The sequence below is a fragment of the Crinia signifera genome, chromosome 1 (genome assembly GCF_055691185.1).
Source record: "Crinia signifera chromosome 1, ASM5569118v1, whole genome shotgun sequence".
Taxonomy (NCBI): Eukaryota; Metazoa; Chordata; class Amphibia; order Anura; family Myobatrachidae; genus Crinia; species Crinia signifera.
In genome coordinates this window covers 226,957,636-226,978,559 of record NC_139217.1, presented here as the reverse complement: position 1 = coordinate 226,978,559, position 20,924 = coordinate 226,957,636, and the positions used below count along the sequence as shown (strand labels likewise).

The window sequence follows — 20,924 nt, the reverse complement described above, 5'->3', positions numbered from 1 at the left end:
CCTCTGTGCAGCTTTAGGCATCAACCTCAGTCCATCTTCTGGGTATCATCCCCAGTCGAATGGACAGACTGAAAGAGTCAATCAAAACCTCGAGCAATTTTTAAGATGTTATGCTTTCAAGTGTCAGAACAATTGGTCGGAGCATCTGCCTTTCGCGGAGTTTGCATATAATAATGCATGGCATTCAGCTTCGAAGATGTCTCCTTTTTTCTGTATCTCTGGTCAACACCCCAGAGCCAATTCTTTTGATCCCGGATCTTCCGGGGGTGGTTCTTGGTTGTCGCAGAAGAGGGTCATTTGGAACAAAGTTCATAAGGCTCTTCTTGCTTCTTCGGCATCTGCCAAACGGTTCTCCGATCGTAACAGGAGGCCCTGCTCATTTAGAGTAGGAGACTGGGTTTTTCTTTCAACCCGGAACATTAAGATTCGCCAGGTCTCTCAGAAACTTGGGCCCCGCTTTATTGGTCCTTTTAAGATTATCAGTCAAATCAACCCAGTGGCTTTTAGGCTCCAACTGCCCCAGACCATGAAAATTCACAATACCTTTTATTGCTCTCTTTTCAAGCAGGCGTCTCAGCCCAGGCGCAAGGGACCCGCACCTATCCTTGTCCAAGGTCGCAAGGAGTTTGTTATTGAAAGGATTCTTGATTCAAAGGTGACTCGCAATCAGCTCAGATTTCTGGTGCACTGGAAAGGATATGGCCCGGAGGAGAGATCCTGGATTCCGGACAATGAGCTCCACGCTCCTTTTCTTAAAAAAAAATTTTTTGAAGAATTTCCCCATAAACCCAGGGTTGGGGGTCCCTTGACCCCTCCTCAAGGAGGGGGTACTGTTAGGCGCCGTACCTGGCGTCGCTGCCGTCCAGGTCCCTCGGCAGCGTTTGCGCTGCTAGGACGGCGGCCATCTTCCGACGCGCGTCATCAGGAAGCTTCGGGGATGTTGCTAGGCAACACCCCGAACTTCCGCTCCGGCCGCCTCTACAGGGGGAAGAGTATGCAGAGCGTACAGGAAGTGATGTCGCCACAGGGGGCTGCTATTTCAAATATAAGCCGGCGTCTTTCTCTCACTGACGCCGGTTATAGCGTTCTTTCAGCTGTTTGCTAAGATCGTTTTCCTGGTCCCTGTCGGAAGTACCCCTGTTGTTCCCCGCCTGCTCTGCCTTGCCTGGTTTGTCCTGCCGTGCCTGGGATTCAGTTGGTGTGCCCAGCTGTAAGACTCATCATCCTCAAGAAGTCTGCAGGGGCTTGTCTGGGACTCCGTCATCTCCCCAGATAAGTCAGCGGTTACCCTGTGTTTCTCCTCCTGCAGTTTGGTATCCTTTGTTATTGTGCATCTCAGTCAGCATTATTACCATTTCTCTATATAATATCTCACCAGCATTGTTGCCATTTTGTGATATCTTCTTCTGGGCATTGTTGCCATTTCTTTATATAACATCTCACAAGCATTGTTGCCATTTCTTTATATAACATCTCACAAGCATTGTTGCCATTTTGGGTCACCTGCTGAGCATTGTTGCTTCCCTGTGGTTTCTGGGAGTTCCCCGGTTCTGGGGTTTAGTTAGGTTGTCCCCTTGCTCTCTCCTGGCCTCGACGGACGTGTTGTCTTTTCCTAAGACCTGCCTGTAGCGGAGTGGGGCGGACCTAATTCGCCCTTCAGCCGAGACGGGCCCAGGTGAAGCCTAGCCAAGCACATGTCCGTCGATCCCAGCCAGAGGCAACGGAGTTAGGTTGCCGGGGATACTCCCAGAATCCTTACAGGCACCTTAAGGCTCTTATTCAGATCTGCTTGCAGTACAAATTTGTTCTCAAAATGGGCAAAACCATGTGCACTGCAGGTGGGGCAGATGTAACATGTGCAGAGAGAGTTAAATTTGTGTGGGGTGTGTTGAAACTGAAATCTAAATGGAAGTGTAAAAATAATGCAGCCAGTATTTACCCTGCACAGAAACAAAATAACTCAAACAAATGTAACTCTCTTTGCACAGGTTACATCTGCCCCACCTGCAGTGCACATGGTTTTGCCCATTTTGAGAACAAATTTGTACTGCGAGCAGATCTGAATAAGGGCCTAAATCCTATGGACTTGAGAAATAATGCAAGTAAAGCAGCTACCCAAAATTGAATAGTCACCTCCTGAATCCATTGCAAAATCTCAACAAGTGCGTACATTTCCAGCATGTTCACATTTTTGATGAGCATCGATTCCTTAGTGAGCTTATGGTCTCGCAGAATGGCCACGAGAGCTGCAACAAAGGTGCCATGTTTTCTGCACGCATGATCGCAAATGTATACAGCGACACACCCTGAAAACAATTATGACATGTCTGCATTTTTGCTGCCACTTCCAATTACTTCAAACTGTCAATCACTCTAAGAATAAATCCTAACTGCAAGTGGTATTACAAAGTACCCTGGAACATGTGCAGTGCCATTGCAGCACATGCAGTCTCCCAATAATCACTCAGCTGTGTCAATATCGACATTGTATACAAATCTCAATCAGGTCCTAAGAATGCTCTGGGCTGCTCTACAAGCTGCATGATGCAAGTCCGCTAGCTATAGTACAGCTCGGATTCAAATGTCCATAATCACAATGCATTCAGAGATGCACTTTTGCTGTAGATGTATGAAGCAGTGATAAGGGAGAATTGAGCCAGAGGAGAAGTGGCCCATGGCAACCTATCAGCTACTCTGTTTAATTTAATATTATGCAAATTAAAGATGTTACGTCAGTGCTGATTGATTGCCATGGGCCACGTCTACTCTGGCTCAATCCTCCTCCCTTATCTACTTTTTCTAATGAATGGTTATTTTAGTTACTGTTACCTTCCTGTCAGTCTGCCCATTCTTACATTCTTACATTTACAAAGCATTTTGCTTACAGAACTAGACTATCTGAGTCCTAGAGACCATTGTGCATGAAAATCAAAGTAGAATAGCATTTGTTTCATTATTACGGTGTTTGGCAACATTGAACCTCTTTACCATGTCTGCATGCTTTTATGCATTGAGCTGCAAAAAATCTGTTTGACTCACCTTTCTCTCCTAGCTTGGATTCTTTCTTCATCATACCTACATCAAAACATAACACTTATGGGTAATTGAGCAATAAAGAAAATAGAAAATAAATGAGTAAGCGATTAAAGTTGAAAAAGAGACGACTGGTACTCCCCAATGATGAAGTTAAATCACCAAATGGTATTTGTGCTGCTGGTCTACATTTTTAGAGATGTCCCATAAGCTGTGTGCACAAGGTGAAAGTTTAGCACATATCACTGGCAATATGGTCGCTGAGCGACCATATTGGCTGTGATTTGTATGTGCTGTGGGCGATAAATCACCAGGTGCGCACTCCCGTGTTCAGCCCCTAATGGTCACTGGTGGCAGGAGCCACCTCGGCCCGCACCGAGCAGGTCTACATCACCCCCATGTTGCGACCATGGCAACGTGTGGACACATTCAGGCCTCATATGCTCTAGTGTTTTACTTGTGGGCATGATTCAGGTTTGTATACAAAGCAAAGTAAAAACAAACAATAGTGCAAATCCATGTTGCACTGCAGGTGGAGCAGATGTAACTGGCAGGAAGAGCTAGTTTGGGGGGTGAATATTTACCCTGCACAAAACATCAGCCCCTCCTGTACTGCAACATTTTGTTCCTGCTTTACTTGCAGACATGAATCAGGCCCTGAGTTCCTTATCTTTAGTAATAATGCAAAAAAAACATTCATGTCAAAAAACAATAACGATACGTTTAAACACTGAAAATGCTAATAATGGAGCGAGTAACTTTATGAAAAAAATTAGACCATTAAGCCAGTAAAAACATAAAAGGTTATGATTACAATATACACAATGTGTTTTACAAATGCAAACATTTTTTAGAATATGCAAGGGGGGAAATAAATACAGTATTTCCAATGAAAACTTACTGCAAGACGCATTCAGGGATATGTACATTCTCCATTGGAATGATCTGTTCCAAGTCATCCAGACTGTGCACATACTGTATCTTATTTATAAATTTCACACTACGAAACAATGAATAAACAGAGATGTAGTAGTTGGATTGAAAATATGTCTATAAATCAATAAATCATCTTTTAAACTATAGCAAATACATTATTCCAGACATTAGCCTAGATTGGAATATATATATATATATATATATATATATATATATATATATATATATATATATATATATACAGTCCAGTAAGAATGGGGCACTCACCAATCAGCAGTAAATAATTTCCTTTTTATTGCTTCATATCACAAAGCATGAATAAGCTGACGTTTCGGACCCCACTGGGCCATTAATCATGGCGTCTGAATGGGTTGTACTTTTTGTGGGATTCAGACGCCATGATTAAGGGCCCAGTGGGGTCTGAAACATCAGCTTATTCATGCTTTGTGATATGAAGCAATAAAAAGGAAATTTGGTGATTGGTGAGTGCCCTATTCTTACTGGACTGTGGATTTGGAACATATGCTGCATATGTGACTGATGGGAGCACCGCACAAGATGTCACTTTAACCGTGAGTTCATTGGAGTTACAATTGTGTATGTATATATATATATATATATATATATATATATATATATGTGTTTTGCACAACTGCATAGTAAAGAAATATAAATATGCTATTGCAAAACTATAATATTACATATTGAAAACAATGCACACATTTCGTTTTTTTGGGGGGGGGGGGGGGTAAATTACAAGCAGCTTGTGATGTATCAAATGTAGAATGTGGTAAAAACCCGGATTTCGTGATTTTTACCGCATGTTCATATGTATTATCGTAGGGCGGCTGCGTTTCCCACACAGAGGGTAATGTCAGCTTTTTCAGTACTTCCCCTTCTGTGTCCAGCGAGGAGGAGGAGCACAAAAGTCCCTGAAGCAGGATGCTCCCGAGCTTAGGAGATGAGAGGGACCCACAGGCACCCTCTCACCCGGCACCACTGGCTTCGCAAACGGCAGCTCTTTTTTTGCTATACTGATTGCATATGTTAGTACATATGTGGTATCAATGCGATCTGTGCCAGCTGTTGTGAAACTACACATCCCAGCATGCCTTGCCATAGTTTTAGCATTCCCTAATAGCAAAACTGTGGCAAGGTATGATGGGCTTGTAGTTTCACCACAGCTGGAGAGCCATAGTTTGGACAATCACTGATAAAATGTTGTTTGTGAAAGCTTATTTGTGCTAATTCGATAGCAATTACCAGCAGTCATTGACTCTGGGTAGTTGGATAACCCTTTGTTACAGTGCAGTTTTATGATCTAGCAAGCCAACTTATTTTTGAGCTATTTTAAGATTGTGTACAAAGAATAAAACTAATATTATTATCATGAATCTTTAATTTTCATCAGATTCAATAATACAATATTGGAGAAAAAGTGAATTTTGGCCTGACTCAACAAGGCCCGCTAATTGGCGATTTCCACATTTCTACGCACAATGCAAAGGGCATGCACAAGGAAAATGCAGTATAAATGCTGTTGGGGAGTGGCAACGGGGGCTTGTCTGGACCGCTTGCGGAGCGTGTCACTGCGGCTGCATGACATCACACTTAGCCACCGCAATGGGAGAATGGTGGCCTGGCATCTGTATAATGTGTACACACCTTTGGGATATTTAGCTATAACCTTTTCCCACGTTTGCTCTGTTGGGAGACTATTCAATGCAACTGCACACAATATCCAAGGGTATCACAGTATTTCAGCTGTGACTAATATAGTGAGGTGGTATAAGCCCATGTACAATAAGTTACTCTTCCATCTTTCAACCACTGCTTTGTTACTCTGTTTGATGGGCTTTGAAATTAAATATCCATGGTCCCTTTCTTTCCTCCAGTTGTTTAAACAGTACATGATCATTTAATCTTTATTGTGCATATGGACAATAAACAAATGAGACCAAACAGACTTAATACACTTTAATATGCTATAGGATTTTGAGGACATTTACTCATGGAAGGAAGACCAACCTGTCATTTCTCCTAAATGCAAGGATCTGTGATTTAGTAAGATGGCTGCTGGCTAAAGGCCCCATACAGCTGCAATATATATGGGCAATCCCCTGATCCCTAATGGTCGGGTCACGGATTGGAAATGTTAAACATTTTTCAAAATCTTAATCACATGATCCCAACTGTTTTTAGTTCTGAATGGGGAATTGGGCATTTAAAATGGGTAATTTCCCCAATTCCAACAGGTTGTAGACAAATGGACAACAATCACCGGATCCATCTGGCAATTTGATGTTTCGTCTCATAGATGTATGGGGGCCTTAACTTTTATAATACCAACATTAGTGCAATGTCCTTATCCAGGATGTTGCTCTCGTTAAGAAAATGCCCATCTCTTTAGCAGTAATGAAGATGTTATCCAAGTATGATAGGGGAATACCAACCTGGATTTGCAAAAAGAAAACAAACGCTGCTTTAAATCCTGCTGAAAAATCACTTAATAAGCAATTTATCAAACTCTGATCCTAATACAATTGGCAACATCTCTGATCACATATAAACAAAAATGAATATGGAAAGCATTTTACTATTTACAGCCACAACACGATAAAGTACAAAAAATAAAAAGGTGCATTTATACTGTTATGAAACAGGAACATTACGGGATTTGAATTGGAAAAAGGGACAGCATAGCAGTACTGTTGATGAAGGATAAACATCTAACCTTATGAAGGGTCTGGAGATAGCCAATACTGTCCTGATAAACCAGGAAGGATGGACGATGATTAAAGATTTCAGATTTTTTCTTAGTCTGCGGGTTAGAAAGCAGTCACTATTAGTAATTGTGAGTCCCATAATAAAAATGAAAACACATTCCCTGTAAAGGCTGCCAAATTTCTTCACACAAAATATTATGGACAAGTTATTCAAACCTTAAAGAAACAGTGGTAAAATGTGTAACTCAGATCTAGACTTCAACATAAACTTACAAATAGTACACTAGTCTAACAACATATTGAAAATAGAACCTTCTAAAGCTTACGCTAAAATCATCTATAAATATGTCTAGTGTCTGTGTGTCTCCGAAACACTGCCATCTGTTGGCAGCGAGTGAAACTACATCTCTTTCTCCCCCACACATCCACAAACACAGAGTCAACCACAAGGTAGTAATCAAATCACTAGCTTTCGAAGCATTTGCTTCAAGCACGCTTACTAGTTTTGTCACAATTGTAGTTAGAAGCTAAAGGGATATTATTATTATTTACATTTACTTATATAGCGCAGCATATTCTGTTGCACTTTACAATTGGAAACAACAGTGATTAAACAAACTTGGTAGAAACAAACCGACATAGAGGTAGGATAATAGCATAAACTTTGTTTTTTAATTCAAATATGTCAGTGCATCAAATAAACCTATTTGCTGGAGCTGCTTTTACTACACTACCATTCTAATGTTTGGTGTCACCCGAAAAATTTTGTGTTTTACATCATAAAAACAGACTTTTATTTATCAAATGAGTTGCAAAATGACTAGAACATTTAGTCAAGACATTGCCAAAATTAAAAATAATGATTTTTATTTTAAATCATTTTGTCCTTTAAACTTTACTTTTGTCAAAGCATGCTTTTGCAGCAATTACAGCATTGCAGACCTTTGGCATTCTAGTTAAGTTGTTGAGGTAATCTGAAGAAATGTCACATCACGCTTCCTAAAGCACAAGATGGATTGGCTTGATGGGCAATTCTTGGGTACCATACGGTGAAGCTGCTCCCACAACAGCTCAATGGAGTTGAGATCTGGTGACTGCGCTGGCCACTCTATTACAGACAGAATAGCAGCTGCCTGCCTCTTCAGTTCTTGCATAATTTGGAGGTGTGCTTTGGGTCATTGTCCTGTTGGAGATGGAAATGGGCTCCAATCAAGCGTGGTTCACAGGGTATGGCAAGGCATTGCAAAATGTTGTAATAGCCTTTCTTATTCAAAATCCCTTTTACCATGTACAAATTTCCCAATTTACAGGAACCAGACCATCACATTACCTCCACCATGCTTGACAAATAGCATCAGGTACTCTTCCAGCATCCTTTCACTTGTTCTGATGTTCTTCTGTGTGATCCAAACACCTAAAACTTCAAGTTGTTCAACACTTTTTTCCAATCTTGTCCTGTCCAATGTCTGAGTTCATATGGCTTTTTCTTTGCCATTCTGCCTAGAAGGCCAGCATCCTGGAGTTGCCTCTTCACTCTAGACGTTTTCCAGGTACCATTTAATGAAGCTGCTAGTTGAGGACCTGTGAGGTGTCTATTTCTCAAACTAATGTACTTGTCTTCTTGCTGAGTTGTTTTCCCCCGGGGCCTCCTACATCTATTTCTACTCTGGTTAGAGCCTGTTTGTGCTGTTCTCAGCATCCGGAGCATAGCTGTTTCCTGCCTAGTCCCTATTACATATTTAGCCAGTCCCAGCCCATCATCTGAGTTTAGACAGTTCTAGCCTTTAATCCTAGTCAGGTATCAGCTTCAAAGTGTTCTCAACCACTCCAGTGTCCAGCCTCACCTCGTAGAAGCTACATGTGCCTATACAGTTTGGTCCACAATAACTTCACCACCCTTAGGGGGAGATTCTCTAAACTAAAATTGTGGTAAAACTCCCGTTATCAGGTCTTCGCGACGGGGGGGGGGGGGGGCATCGCCAGAAAAATCTGGTGATGCCCCATAGAAGCCTATGGGTTTCTAATGCGACCTACCGCCGCCCCGCACCAACCCCCTCCTCACCTGTGTCCAGGCAGCACAGGGGACCCACTGTCTCCCACCGCAAAGGACAGCTTTTAACGCAAGAGCTGTCCTTTGCCATAATTATTGCATATGTTAGAGCATATGCAATAATTATGTTTGCGGTAGCCGGCAATGGGCTGCGGTAAAGGGGCACGGATGTTAGAGCATCCCCCCCATAGACATCTCTGGGAACAGAATAACACAAAAGCCTCGCAGGTAGAAGCCAGGACGGGAGCCGGGACCACCGCAGCGCTGGCAGGATCCAGCTGACACACGGGAGCAGGGTATAAAAGCAGGAACATTGCCTACAGGTAACACACCTTGAAAAAGTCCTATGGACAGGACGAAACGCGTTTGTGAGAGTGTGGCATACCTGCTGTGAAACTTTGTGACAGACGCAGTACGGAGGACCCGGGACCAGAGGCCAGATGGGATTTAGTGTTAACACCACTATAAAACAGTGTTACATGCGCGATTAGGAACTGTTTGATCACCAGTTCCCAACTCATCTGGTAATTATTGGCTCGAGTCCTGCCTTGAACTACACTGGGACTGCACATAGCACTTTACTTGTGAATTTTATTGTTGTCATTTTATCTGTGGATTTTTATTGTTTATTAAAGGGGAGGAAGGTTTACAAAACGTGCTTCACCATTTGCACTTTTTTTTCTTCCTTCCATATCATCTCCATCATTGGGAGAAAAAGAATTTCATGATTTCCAAGAACGGGAGCGCCTGAGGGGTCTTGTTTTGATTTTTTGGTATTGTGGTGAAGGTGAAGGGTTTTTTGAGGAGACCCATAGAAACAAACACCACTCGGCTGCTTCCTTATCTGCGCCAAGTGATTTGGGACTCTCATTTGTACTAATAAATGACAGGGTACATAGTGTGGTGCAAGTACATATCGTTCCAGAGATGATGAAGGATAATGGAGCCGCTCAGAAGGGAGGTCGCTGATTGGCTGAGAGTGCTCTCTCTCAGCCAATCAGAGGCCAACTAGTCATTTGACAGGTTATTTTAAAATGATAATACCCGCCGCTGCCTGTCCTGCTGAGCACCCGCTAAGGCTCAGCACCCACCACCCGCTCCACTGCTCCTCACCGCACGCTGCAGCACCAGCACCCGCCCCGCTGCTAATCACAGCCTACTGCAGCACCCAAGGTCGGATATGATCGTATGTGCTATTTATGCCAAAATCTAGGGAAATCGTCCCAAAATCTCATAGTGTATGGGCACCTTAACTGCCTGGACTCAGGACATACTGCAGGAATAATGGCTGTCACACACTATCAGTGCGGGCTTCCTCACAACTATAATGAAAAGCGTGGGCTCACTAAACTGAAGGCGCGCGGGGAAGCAGGGGACCTCCCACACAAAGCAGGATAAACAGCCTGGAGCCTGCTGCTGTAAGACAGGTGCAGAGCACACTATACTAACAAAAATCAGGACCATGCTCATATGTTCTGATGGTTTGATTATTTTACTACCTTTTCCATCTTTCCTCTTCACTTCTGTTCCTTCCATTCCCTCTTCTCCTCCACCGCCCTTCCTTCTGCTGCTTCCATGCTCTTCCCTACAGATGTGTCCTCATACATCATTACTCTAATCACACCAAATATCTGTTTAGCATGCCACAGACTTAATGTACTCTACTTGCTACATGAAGTAATTATTATAAAATAGTTCCATACAGTAGCTGTATTAGTTCAATGAGAGTGAATGCGATAATTTGAAACTCACCTCCTGTCTATCATCTGATAGCATTTCTTCAGCCATCCTAACCCAGGCATTCTCCTTCGCGGTGTCGCACCATTCAGATAAACAATCATGTAATCCTCTGCCACTAGCAGCTCCAAACTACTGATCACATAGCTGCCAAAGCCAAGAAGAGGTATCATATTTCTGTTCAACATTGCATATACTGGATTCCTAAACTTAATGAATGCAGTAAAAAAATTGTTATAAATGGACATGTACAAGTAATTTTAAGGTAAGTGCAATCATCTATCTACATATAGTGTGTGTCTAGTGTCCATTTGTATGTCTCCAAAGCACTGACATCTGTTGGCTGCAAGAAAAACTACATCTCTTTCTCTCACACACATGTATCAACACAGAGGCAATCACTAGGTAGCAGACTATAGGTAGCAGAAGCATTTGCTTCAAGCAGGCTTACTAGCATATCAAGATGGCAATGATTTATGGGGTAACGTTTAGTTTCTTCTGGGAGGTTTTGGATAACCTTACGGACCACATACAAAAATGTAATGAAGTAGAGACTGCACATTAAGGAAATAGCTCATAATTAAGTGGGGTTCAGCTAAGTCTACCCCATAAAGCAATATGAATTATAGGGGTTATTCTGTTTGATTATCTCGGATGCGAATTCGCACCCTTTGCGAGTCAACCAGAACCCACCTGCGAATGGTGGTACGCCAGCCCACCAATTGCACGTTGGGCACGTGCGGCCGGCATGCGAATGGATGTTTTACATAAACATCCATTCGCAGGCCAGGGGGAACCTCCCACATCTTTCGATGGTTGCCGACCATCAAGAAATGCGGTGCGTGCACGCATATATGAAGTGACTCTAGGGTCACTTATAAATGTTTGCACTTTTGGGCTAAAATGGGTGTTCCCATGAGCGAGTTCTCTGGCCCATCGCCCCATGCCCCTCCCCTCCCATGTTGGTGTGCGTGCATCCAACGCATGCACATGCGCAGAAATGTGCACACACATTGAGGAAGCATCGGTCCCCGTGCAAAAGAAGGACAACAGCGAACGGGTCAGAATAAGAGGGAACAAGACAGGTAACACCTTAAGCACCACTCAGGTACATTTCATATGGGACACTTAAGGTACCCATACACTAGGGTGATACAAATGGAGCCCCTCTCATTCATCCCCGGCACCCGCCAGAATGCCCCTGCTGGTGAGCGCTGGCTGAGAGGGACTCCATCAGACTGGGATGTGCGAGCGTCTCACACGCACGCATGTCCCAGTCACTTGGCGGCTGGGCGGTAGGGTTAGGGGATGTGGGGAGGTGGGGGGGACCGACGAATGACGACGGGGAGGTGGCGCACAGCAGCAGAGAGATCTGTTGGAACGGATGGCGGGGCCTGGTGGCTGGCAATTCTATTGTCAGCCCTCGCAAAGCTGAGAGGGGCTCCTTCTGTATACATGTAATTTCCCACTTTTTATGCAATTGAGGCTATAAAAAGTAATTGAATGTATTTGACATCAGGTCGGATGCGTGGTCCTGAGGATTGCACAGGCTGCAGGAGAGAGGCTTGCCTGGGATTGAGTATGATACGTTATATGAAAAAAAGTATCGCATATGATGTATTGTATGTGATCCTGCCACCCTGGAAGCTGTCAGGCGGCTCAAGGGGGATCACATGCGAGTTTTCTCCTGGAAGTTGCACAGGTGTATGGCCAGCTTTACACACTTAAAATGTATAAAAGTGATACATGAAATAAAACAAGCCCATTACCCAAAACTCTATTCATTTGTTATTTAAAGGGTTGATAATCCTAAAATACCAGTTATCTAAACTTAACAGAGCTACTAATGACACTTACAAACAGATATGAGGTAAACTTATAGGAGTGTGCACACTGTGAGATTTTGGCAGGATATTTTGACTAGATAATCAAAATTTATTAGAAGGTTAGCCAAAATCTTCTACATAGCAAATAATAAGCCATTGACTTGCCAGTGACTTGACTTAATTTCCCTAGATCGCTTAGAAATTAAGCATAGATTGATGTGTGTAGAGCCCATAATGACAGAGATGAGCGGCCCCACGCACCGCTATCGCCAGTAGATGAAGAATGAGCATCTACCATAAATCTAGTTAGATCGCTTATCAAGAGACTGCATATCACCTGTGTCGTTGTAGCAGGCGATTGTGATCTGCATTTACTTGCTTAACTGAAATCTCCCATGCTATGTCGCTAAGCTGAATGGTGCTCATGGTGGAAACATCGCTGGACTTTCTGAGCATTCTAGATGCCAGGAAGCTCAAGGGGAATCGCCCATGCTTAATCGCTATGTGTGTAGGCTCCTTTAGATACCGATGCAGTATTTCATAGCAGAGACTGCGCAGGCAACGCAATTTTGACTATGTTATAGACTATCATTTGTTAGACAAAATTGCTTAGTCAAAATCTCCATTGCATCTAGTCAAATCGCTTAGACAAAATCTCACAGTGTGTACGGGGCTTCAGATAGTTACATTTATATCTGTTATGTAGCCAAATGAAAGCTATTTTTGTTATCAATAATTGCAATCAAAAGGTTCAGTAGCTTTAAATTATGTGTCTCATTCAGATATTTTACAAACAAGCATAAAATATCTCTTTACTATTAGTGGGGCAGTGAGTGTGTTTGCAGCTATTTATGGTGATGCAGCACAGTTTTCATAATAGAGGGACAGTGATGCCATGATAGAGAGCATGAAGTGGTGATGGGTGCGGTTACAGAAAAGAGATATTTAATAGGTCGAGCCAATATGGTCGACATGCAAAAGGTCATCAGTAACAAAAGGTCGACAGGGTCAAATGATCGACTGTGTCTAAAGCCAACAGGGCTAAAAGGTTGACATGAAAATGACCGAGTAATACAGTTTTGTTTTTTAAACACATTATGTCCATTTTGTAGGCTGATGAAAACATAGACACATGGCTTGCTTTGGACATGGTTACCATTCCCAATATTAGTCCACGTGGGTGGTAAATAATAACAGAGGTTGAAACAAAATGTAAAAAAAAAAAAATTGTGTCAACCATTGTAATCTTGACCTTTAGAATCTGCATCGCTGCAGGATCCTAGGGAGGTAGGGGGGATCCGTTCTGCGCCTGTGCAGAATGGATCTTCTAACCCTAATTCGATGTGCAATTGCCAGCTGATGTACTTGTGGCTCCTGTCGCATTTCATTTTTTCACGTAGCCAGGAAAGTGTTTAAACTATGTCTTACAGTATATCAAAGACTTGTTTTCTTCACTTATTTCACCCTCATCCATCAGTCTCTCAAATAGAAGAATGTGATGATGAGGTAACTATTATAAGCTACCAATCTTTAGTGCTACTTGTTTGGAAACATGCATTCTGCACCTTGGCACCAGTACATTTATGTGCATGTAACAATAGGTTTCTTTGTTTTCTCAGCTACACATGCTCACAACAATGTAATTTCCACATACAGAAAAAGATTCTCCATGATGTAATGGTAATCTGGACAGCTGCTATCTGGAAGACAACACGCAGCAAATACAATGATGGCATTAAGACCCTCGCCATAGTAACCTGCAGCATAGGAGATATAAATAAACATAAATAAGTTATAAAAATACCAAACGCATGTTTATATAGATAGAAAAAATAAAATGAAAATAATAAGCCTTGTAGGGCATTCGTTGAGAATATATACATGCTCTTCCCAGATCCTATCATTTGGCAGAGCTTGCAACACCTCAGTCTGAGAGCACTTTTTTGGGAATTTCGATTAAAAAGGACAAGACATTGCAAATCCTAATTGAATGGATGCTTGGCAAAGGACAGGTATGTTTTTATTATTAATAAAAAAAATATTTTCAGAGAAATAAACTTTATCTGAAAATATTTTTTTGGCTGGGATTTATCCACTTAAATTGTTCTCTATTGCTATCATGAAAGGTAACTTTATTAGGTTAATTTAAACACCAAGTGGATGATTTAGAGCAGGCATGTCCAACGTTGGCCCTCCAGATGTTGTGAAACTACACATCCCAGCATGCTTTGCCACAGTTTTGCTATTAGAGAATGCTAAAACTATTGCAAAGCATGCTGGGATGTGTAGTTTCAAAACATCTGGAGGGCCAACGTTGGACATGCCTGATTTAGAGTCAGGTGCACGTGTGACTTTGGACATCTGGGTATAAGCTGCGCATCATTTCGATAAATTAAACTGGTAAAATCCTCCACTCTGTGTCTGGTCCAGTTTATGCATGCAGATGTCTACTTCTTTTCTTTCAACCTGCAATTAGTAGATTCCAGCTGCAGCGGGTCACAGAAAAGGAGGCACAACTTGTCAAGACAAGTCCCCAGCGCCACTAGTTTATTTACTTTATCTGCACATGTGACTTTATGCAAATATATGCTGCAACAAACCTCTTTCATGGTACTGTTACTGTTGTTAGGTCAACAGTCAATCGGCCACTATTGGTCGACAGGCAAGATGTCGACATGGTCAAAAAGTCAACATGCTCTAGGCCAACACGGCAATGCTTGACACATGATACGTTCAACATAAGATTTTGCACAATTTTTTTCTTTTAGATAACTAGTTCATACTTTACGATCTGTGTGGACTACAATTGGGAATAGTTACATGAGCCGAGTGAAGCGAGGTACCATGCCTGAAGCATGGAGAGCGGAGCGAGTCATGCTAGGGTAAGCATTACACTTATTGGAGGTCCATGTCGACAAAGGCTGAATAGACACAACATTTTTTTAAAAACTCATGCTGATCTTTTCATGTGTCGACCATGTGCGTATCGACCTAGTGCATGGCGACCTTTTCTCTCTATAAGACCTTGTCACTGTCGAAAATCGTATTCAACCTTGTCACTGGCAACCTAATGATCCACACCCCCTGGTGTATATCTATGCTTACGAATGTGCAAGGACTAAGATGCCCAACACTGAAGAACTACTTGGTGCATCCTGAAGCACCATTGGCACACCGTGCGAACATTGGGCCAGATGTATCAAGCTTCAAAAGTGATAAAATGGAGAGTGATAACCAGCCAGCCAATCAGCATCTACCTGCCATGCCACAGGCTGGGTTTGAAAAATAACAGGTAGGAGCTGATTGGCTGGCTGTTTATCACTGTACACTTTATCACTTTTTGAAGCTTGATACATCTAGCCCATTGCACCTTATGATTTATGATATGGCCAGTAATGGGAGCAGTTGAGTATCCCCTTACAGAGGCACTTTCAGTGAATGTGGCAGCCCGATAACACAGCATCTCCCTGTCACTCTCTTATACACCTCAATTGCAACTTTGAATCTGTACACATGCTATTAGATTGCATTCATAGTGCAATGCATGTGTAGAAACAGATTGGGCCCTAAACATCAATATTAAGTCAATGCTCACCTCCATGTGTTACCACCTTCATGTACGGTTTTATCATTTGTAAATCAATGCGATGTTCCTGCTCCCCAATGATCACTGTCCTCCATAAGCGTCCATTTGTAGTCCCCCCCTCTTCCACTGCTCCATCTCCAAACAAGTCTGCACTATCCCCAGGCATATTCTTGGCACTTGCAACAGGGGTGTCATCTAGAATCAAAAATATTTACATAATCATCACATATTACTATACATTAAGTTATGTACATAGTTTGTAGGCACCAGTATGCCCTTAACACAGTTGCATTGAGTCAGCTTATCAATGTGCTACAGTATATAAGGGAGCACTGCAGTCAGGATCATTGTACTGGGATCTTCTGTGATGTGAGGTTGTTTATTGTCTTGACAAAGGCCCTCTAGTGGCCGAAACATTGACTGCAACTTGAAAAAGTAAGATGTAACTTATCAGGAAGTACCATTTCAAATACATTGATTTTACTGGTGAGTGTTCCTTGTGGACCTAACAAGCTCTACACCTGCACTATAAATGGAACATATACTACGTTAGCTTAGTGGAGCACCCCATATGCTGACAGGGGCTGCCCATGAGTGCAGATCCTCCAAAATATACATATAATTTAAATATATATATATATATATAATATTTATTTTGCACAATTACTTTTTCTCAAACTTAAAATGTTATAATGTTATTCCAAAAGTATAAATATAATTAATTATTGATACTTGGATAAGATGGTCTATAGTTTGTAAAAATAATTAGCATTACACTTCAACTAAAATATGATCAATTTACTCATTATAAATTCAGCTAAAAGTTCTACAATACTTAAAATTATAACTTCACAGTACTCTGTCCCTACTTAAACAATGAAAAGCAAGCTTACATTAAAATGATTTTATAATTACCTTCCCATTCCAGCTCATTACCATTGCCCAAAAACTCCAATGAATCTGTTTCATCTGGAGTCTCAATATCATCCACATTTATATCCAGGTCATCCGGTGTATCTAGGAAGTCATCAGAAAGGACAGAGCCCTCACTCTGGTCCAATGAGATGTTAATCTCTGGAGCCACAAGTGTTTTCCGCTTGCGATGGGAGTCACTGATGTTAAGCGTGCTTGGCGGGGCTGAATACAAAAACATGGATAAAGGTAAGAACATTTGTACACTGCCACATCTGGAAGTAGCATAACATCACTGGATCTAAAAGTACAATTTGCAATGCCAGTCCAACCTACCAAGGCCCTTGCACTAATCTCCTAAGCACCATGGAAGATGGAGCAGTGTTAGTCAGGGGGGTGAGAAATATATGATGTAGCCCTGTTAAATGTGTCAGCCCCACTGTATACTCTGGAGAGAAGAGTGGGGGCACACACTTCCTGGCCCTGTAGTCACCACAACTGTGGCACTTTCGCTACTGTTCGGCGTATTGCAAGGTACTTACAGGAGGTAATGTCTTCTGTGGGAGTGCCAAGGGTATCCATTCCATTGTCTTCAGGGAGAGGCCTGTGGAACAGAAATAATTGGTGTATATTAGAAAGAAGAGATGCAACAAAACTCCTACAGTGACTGTATAATGTGGCTCTAGTAATGGTCCATATATAGGGGGTTATTCAGACCTGACCACGGGGCTGCGAATTCGACTGCGCATGTGTAAGGATTGTAGCATGCATGCATGCGCAAGGACATCCTGCCATAAAATCCAGCGTCTTTTTTAATCAACAGCCATTCCCAAGTTGATTGACAGGAAGCTGGCACTTAGGGGTGGTAACCGGCTGTTTAGGGAGTGTCAGGGAACGCACTGGCCCCGTTCAGTCTGAGTAGGTTCTGGGTAACACACAGACTGCACACTTTGGGGAATTCATTCAATGGTGAGTGAGTTGCGAATGGATTTACAGCTAATTGCTGATCTGCTAAATTTTCACTGGCTTTTTCGCAGCCTTGTACGGGAGACGTTTCACTATGGCAGGGCAGCAGCTATCTGATCGCAGGGTGTAGAAATTAGCAGAGAATCTATTAGGTCTGACAAACCCCAATAGACAGTACGGGGAGTTTAATGCCATACAACCACCCCAATGCGACTTCGGAACAGCATTTCATGCTCAATATATTTGCTTATTTTTCCTCACTAAACAATACAATTATATAATCACTGTAATGTGCAGCATAAAGAGAAGAAAATGGGTACTTGTTTCCTAGAACGGCCACACCGATTTTGATCGGGTCGGGAAAATCGCGTCGATCGCATCGCATGCGACCAAATCGCATGCGATGCAACCGACGAGATGGACCCAATTATTACATTGAATCAAATGTGAAAAGGGTCCCTGGGACCCTATTTTACATTGGATTCAATGTAAAATTGTCCACAGACCCCAATTTTAACCCCCCTGATGGCTCAAATGGCCCCATTGTGAACGGCACCCCACGATTGACGCCAACCCGAAGCGTGGTGAGCGTGGCAAGCGTAGCGAGCCTGCGAGGGGCGGCGGTACGTGTCCTCCGACCTTTTCATACCCCTACTATCCACATAGTTGAGAATATAAAGTGTGGCGAGTGCAGTGAGCCACCGAGCCCGAAGCGTGACGAGCGCAGCGAGCCCCGCGTGGGGACATGCATTACTTCGCAGGTATACGCGTCCCCTCACGCTTCAGGCTCGGTGGCTCGCTATGCTCGCCACACTTTATATTCTCAACTCCACGCCGACGTGGATAGTAGGGGTATGAAAAGGTCGGAGGACGCGTACCGCCGCCCCTCGCGGGCTCGCTACACTTGCCACACTTCAGGTTGGCGTCAATCGTGGGGTGCCGCTCACAATGGGGGGGCATTAATTTATAGGCATGACGGGGGCATATACAATGAGAAATGGGCCATATTGGCCCATTTCCCATTGTTAGCTATGTAAAAATGTGCTTAATCGCGTCCATCGCATCATGTGCCATTATAATGGCACATCACCGATGCGATGAACGCGATTACAATGTTAAAAATATTTTAACATTGAACCCTATGGCAAAATCGCGTTGATCGCGTCACGTGCCATGTTAATGCACACGACCGACACGATCAACGCGATTTGATTTCAAAGGAAATCGGGTCCATCGCGTTAATCGTGTACCTTAAGTTAAGGTACACGGTTACTCCCGATTGTGGCCGTTCTAGGAAACAAGTACCGAAAATGCATGCTTTTTTTATTATGCAGGTGCTGCTATGTACTAAAACAAAGTCCTAAATAGGAATAGGATTTTTTTTTAAAATAATACATAAATAAATATGTGAGGATCTTCAACACTTTATAACCAGTCCTGTTTTATTTAGTCTAGACAGGACATGAAAAATAGGGGGCAAATTTGAGTGGGGCCCCCTGATTTTAACCAGCATTAGTCAAAAACAACCAGTGCATGTGACATTCTAAGGAAGATACACAGCGTGAGATCTTCCTCAGTGGCGGGATTAAGGGTCAGGCTGTCCCTAGGAACATAATTATGTACCTGGCTTTCCACAGTGCTTTCTATGCTCTTCACCTAGTGGATGGCAGCCTTTAAGCTCTTCTGCATGGCCACTTCTATCTTAAGGAGCTCTTCATCGCTCCTCCTTCACAGTCAGACTGGCTCCCCAGCCTTGCACTGGTTAATACTAGCCAATGTAAGTGGGCGGGTCACGGTGCCTGCTTGCATCAGCCATGCTAAAGAGCTTAATAGCAGCTGCCCCCCGGGGGGAGCTAAAAAAGTGGAGTGGAAGTCCTGGGCAAGGCAGCTACTATGCAAAAGCTGTAACTGATGATCAGATGCATTCCATAGACATGTGCCTTGTGGAAAATAAGGCACTGGTATTCCTCCCATCATGTCAGCTAGTACTAGACTACTACACCCTGTGATTACATAGTTACATAGTAGGTGAGGCTGAATAAAGACTTTCGTCCATCTAGTTCAACCTATGTTTATAGTAGCTTGTCCCTTGTTGTATAGTATGTTCTGATATTTTAAAGACAGATTGTTACTTATTTATACCCGTTGATGTTTTTAACCAATAAATGTTTATCCAACCCTATTTTAAACGTATTTATAGTGTCTACCGACACCACTTCTTCAGGAAGAGAGTTCCAAAGTTTGACTGTTCTGACTGTAAAGAATTTTTTTTTTCTAGATGAACAAAATCTTTTTTCTTCTAATCTAAACTCGTGCCCTCTCGTCCTAGATTCCTGTCTATCAGAAAAAAGGGTGCTTGACAGTTCCTTATATTGGCCCCTGATATATTTGTACATGTTGAGCATGTCCCCCCTTAAACGTCTCTTCTCTAGTGTAAATAGTCCCAGCTTGCTTAATCTCTCCTCGTAGCTTAAAGTCTCCATTCCCCTAATAAGCTTAGTTGCTCTTCTTTGTTTTTTTTCTAATTCTATGATGTCCTTTTTATAGTGTGGGGCCCAGAATTGTACTCTGTATTCGAGGTGCGGTATAACCAATGATTTGTACAGAGGCATAATTACTTTTGAATCCCTAGTTTCCATGCCCCTTTTAATACATGCTAGAGTTTTATTGGCCTTTTTAGTTGCTATATTACATTGAGCACTACACCCTAGTTTGTTGTCTATTTGGATTCCTAGATCCTTTTCGAGTACTGAATTACCCAATTCATCCCCGCTTAGGTTATAACTTGCACACTGGTTATGTCTCCCAAGGTGCATGACCTTGCATTTGTCCACATTGAACCTCATCTTCCACTTTTTTGCCCACTCGTCTAGATTGTTAAGATCATTTTGGAGCGTGGTGACATCTTCTGATGATTTAATAACTCTGCTCAGTTTTGTATCGTCCACAAAGATGGATACATTACTGAGTAACCCCATCCCAATATCGTTAATAAAAATGTTAAACAAAATGGGCCCTAGAACCGAACCCTGTGGCACTCCACTTAGTACTGGCATCATATTTGAAACTGCACTGTTCACAACCACTTTTTGTTCTCTATTACACAGCCAGATCCCTACCCATGTGCAGATATTTGCCCCTAATCCCAGGTC

The 20,924-nt window shown here is 42.6% G+C and overlaps 1 protein-coding gene across 3 annotated transcripts in view; it reads right to left on the bottom strand.

Annotated features, from left to right (window-relative positions):
- ATCAY (ATCAY kinesin light chain interacting caytaxin) overlaps positions 1-20,924 on the bottom strand; it is a 64,606-nt gene that overhangs the window by 7,059 nt on the left and 36,623 nt on the right. For 2 of the 3 annotated variants that reach the window (XM_083179363.1, XM_083179362.1), the window contains exons 3-10: positions 17,349-17,410; positions 16,810-17,031; positions 15,904-16,089; positions 13,963-14,065; positions 10,498-10,629; positions 6,704-6,790; positions 3,935-4,033; positions 3,040-3,075 (exon numbers count right to left, since the gene is read on the bottom strand). In XM_083179363.1, the coding sequence (XP_083035489.1) occupies positions 3,040-3,075; positions 3,935-4,033; positions 6,704-6,790; positions 10,498-10,629; positions 13,963-14,065; positions 15,904-16,089; positions 16,810-17,031; positions 17,349-17,410 (927 nt within the window). Of the gene's footprint in view, positions 1-3,039; positions 3,076-3,934; positions 4,034-4,693; positions 6,423-6,703; positions 6,791-10,497; positions 10,630-13,962; positions 14,066-15,903; positions 16,090-16,809; positions 17,032-17,348; positions 17,411-20,924 lie in introns of those variants that run through there. The other variant, XM_083179364.1, reaches the window with a different exon arrangement.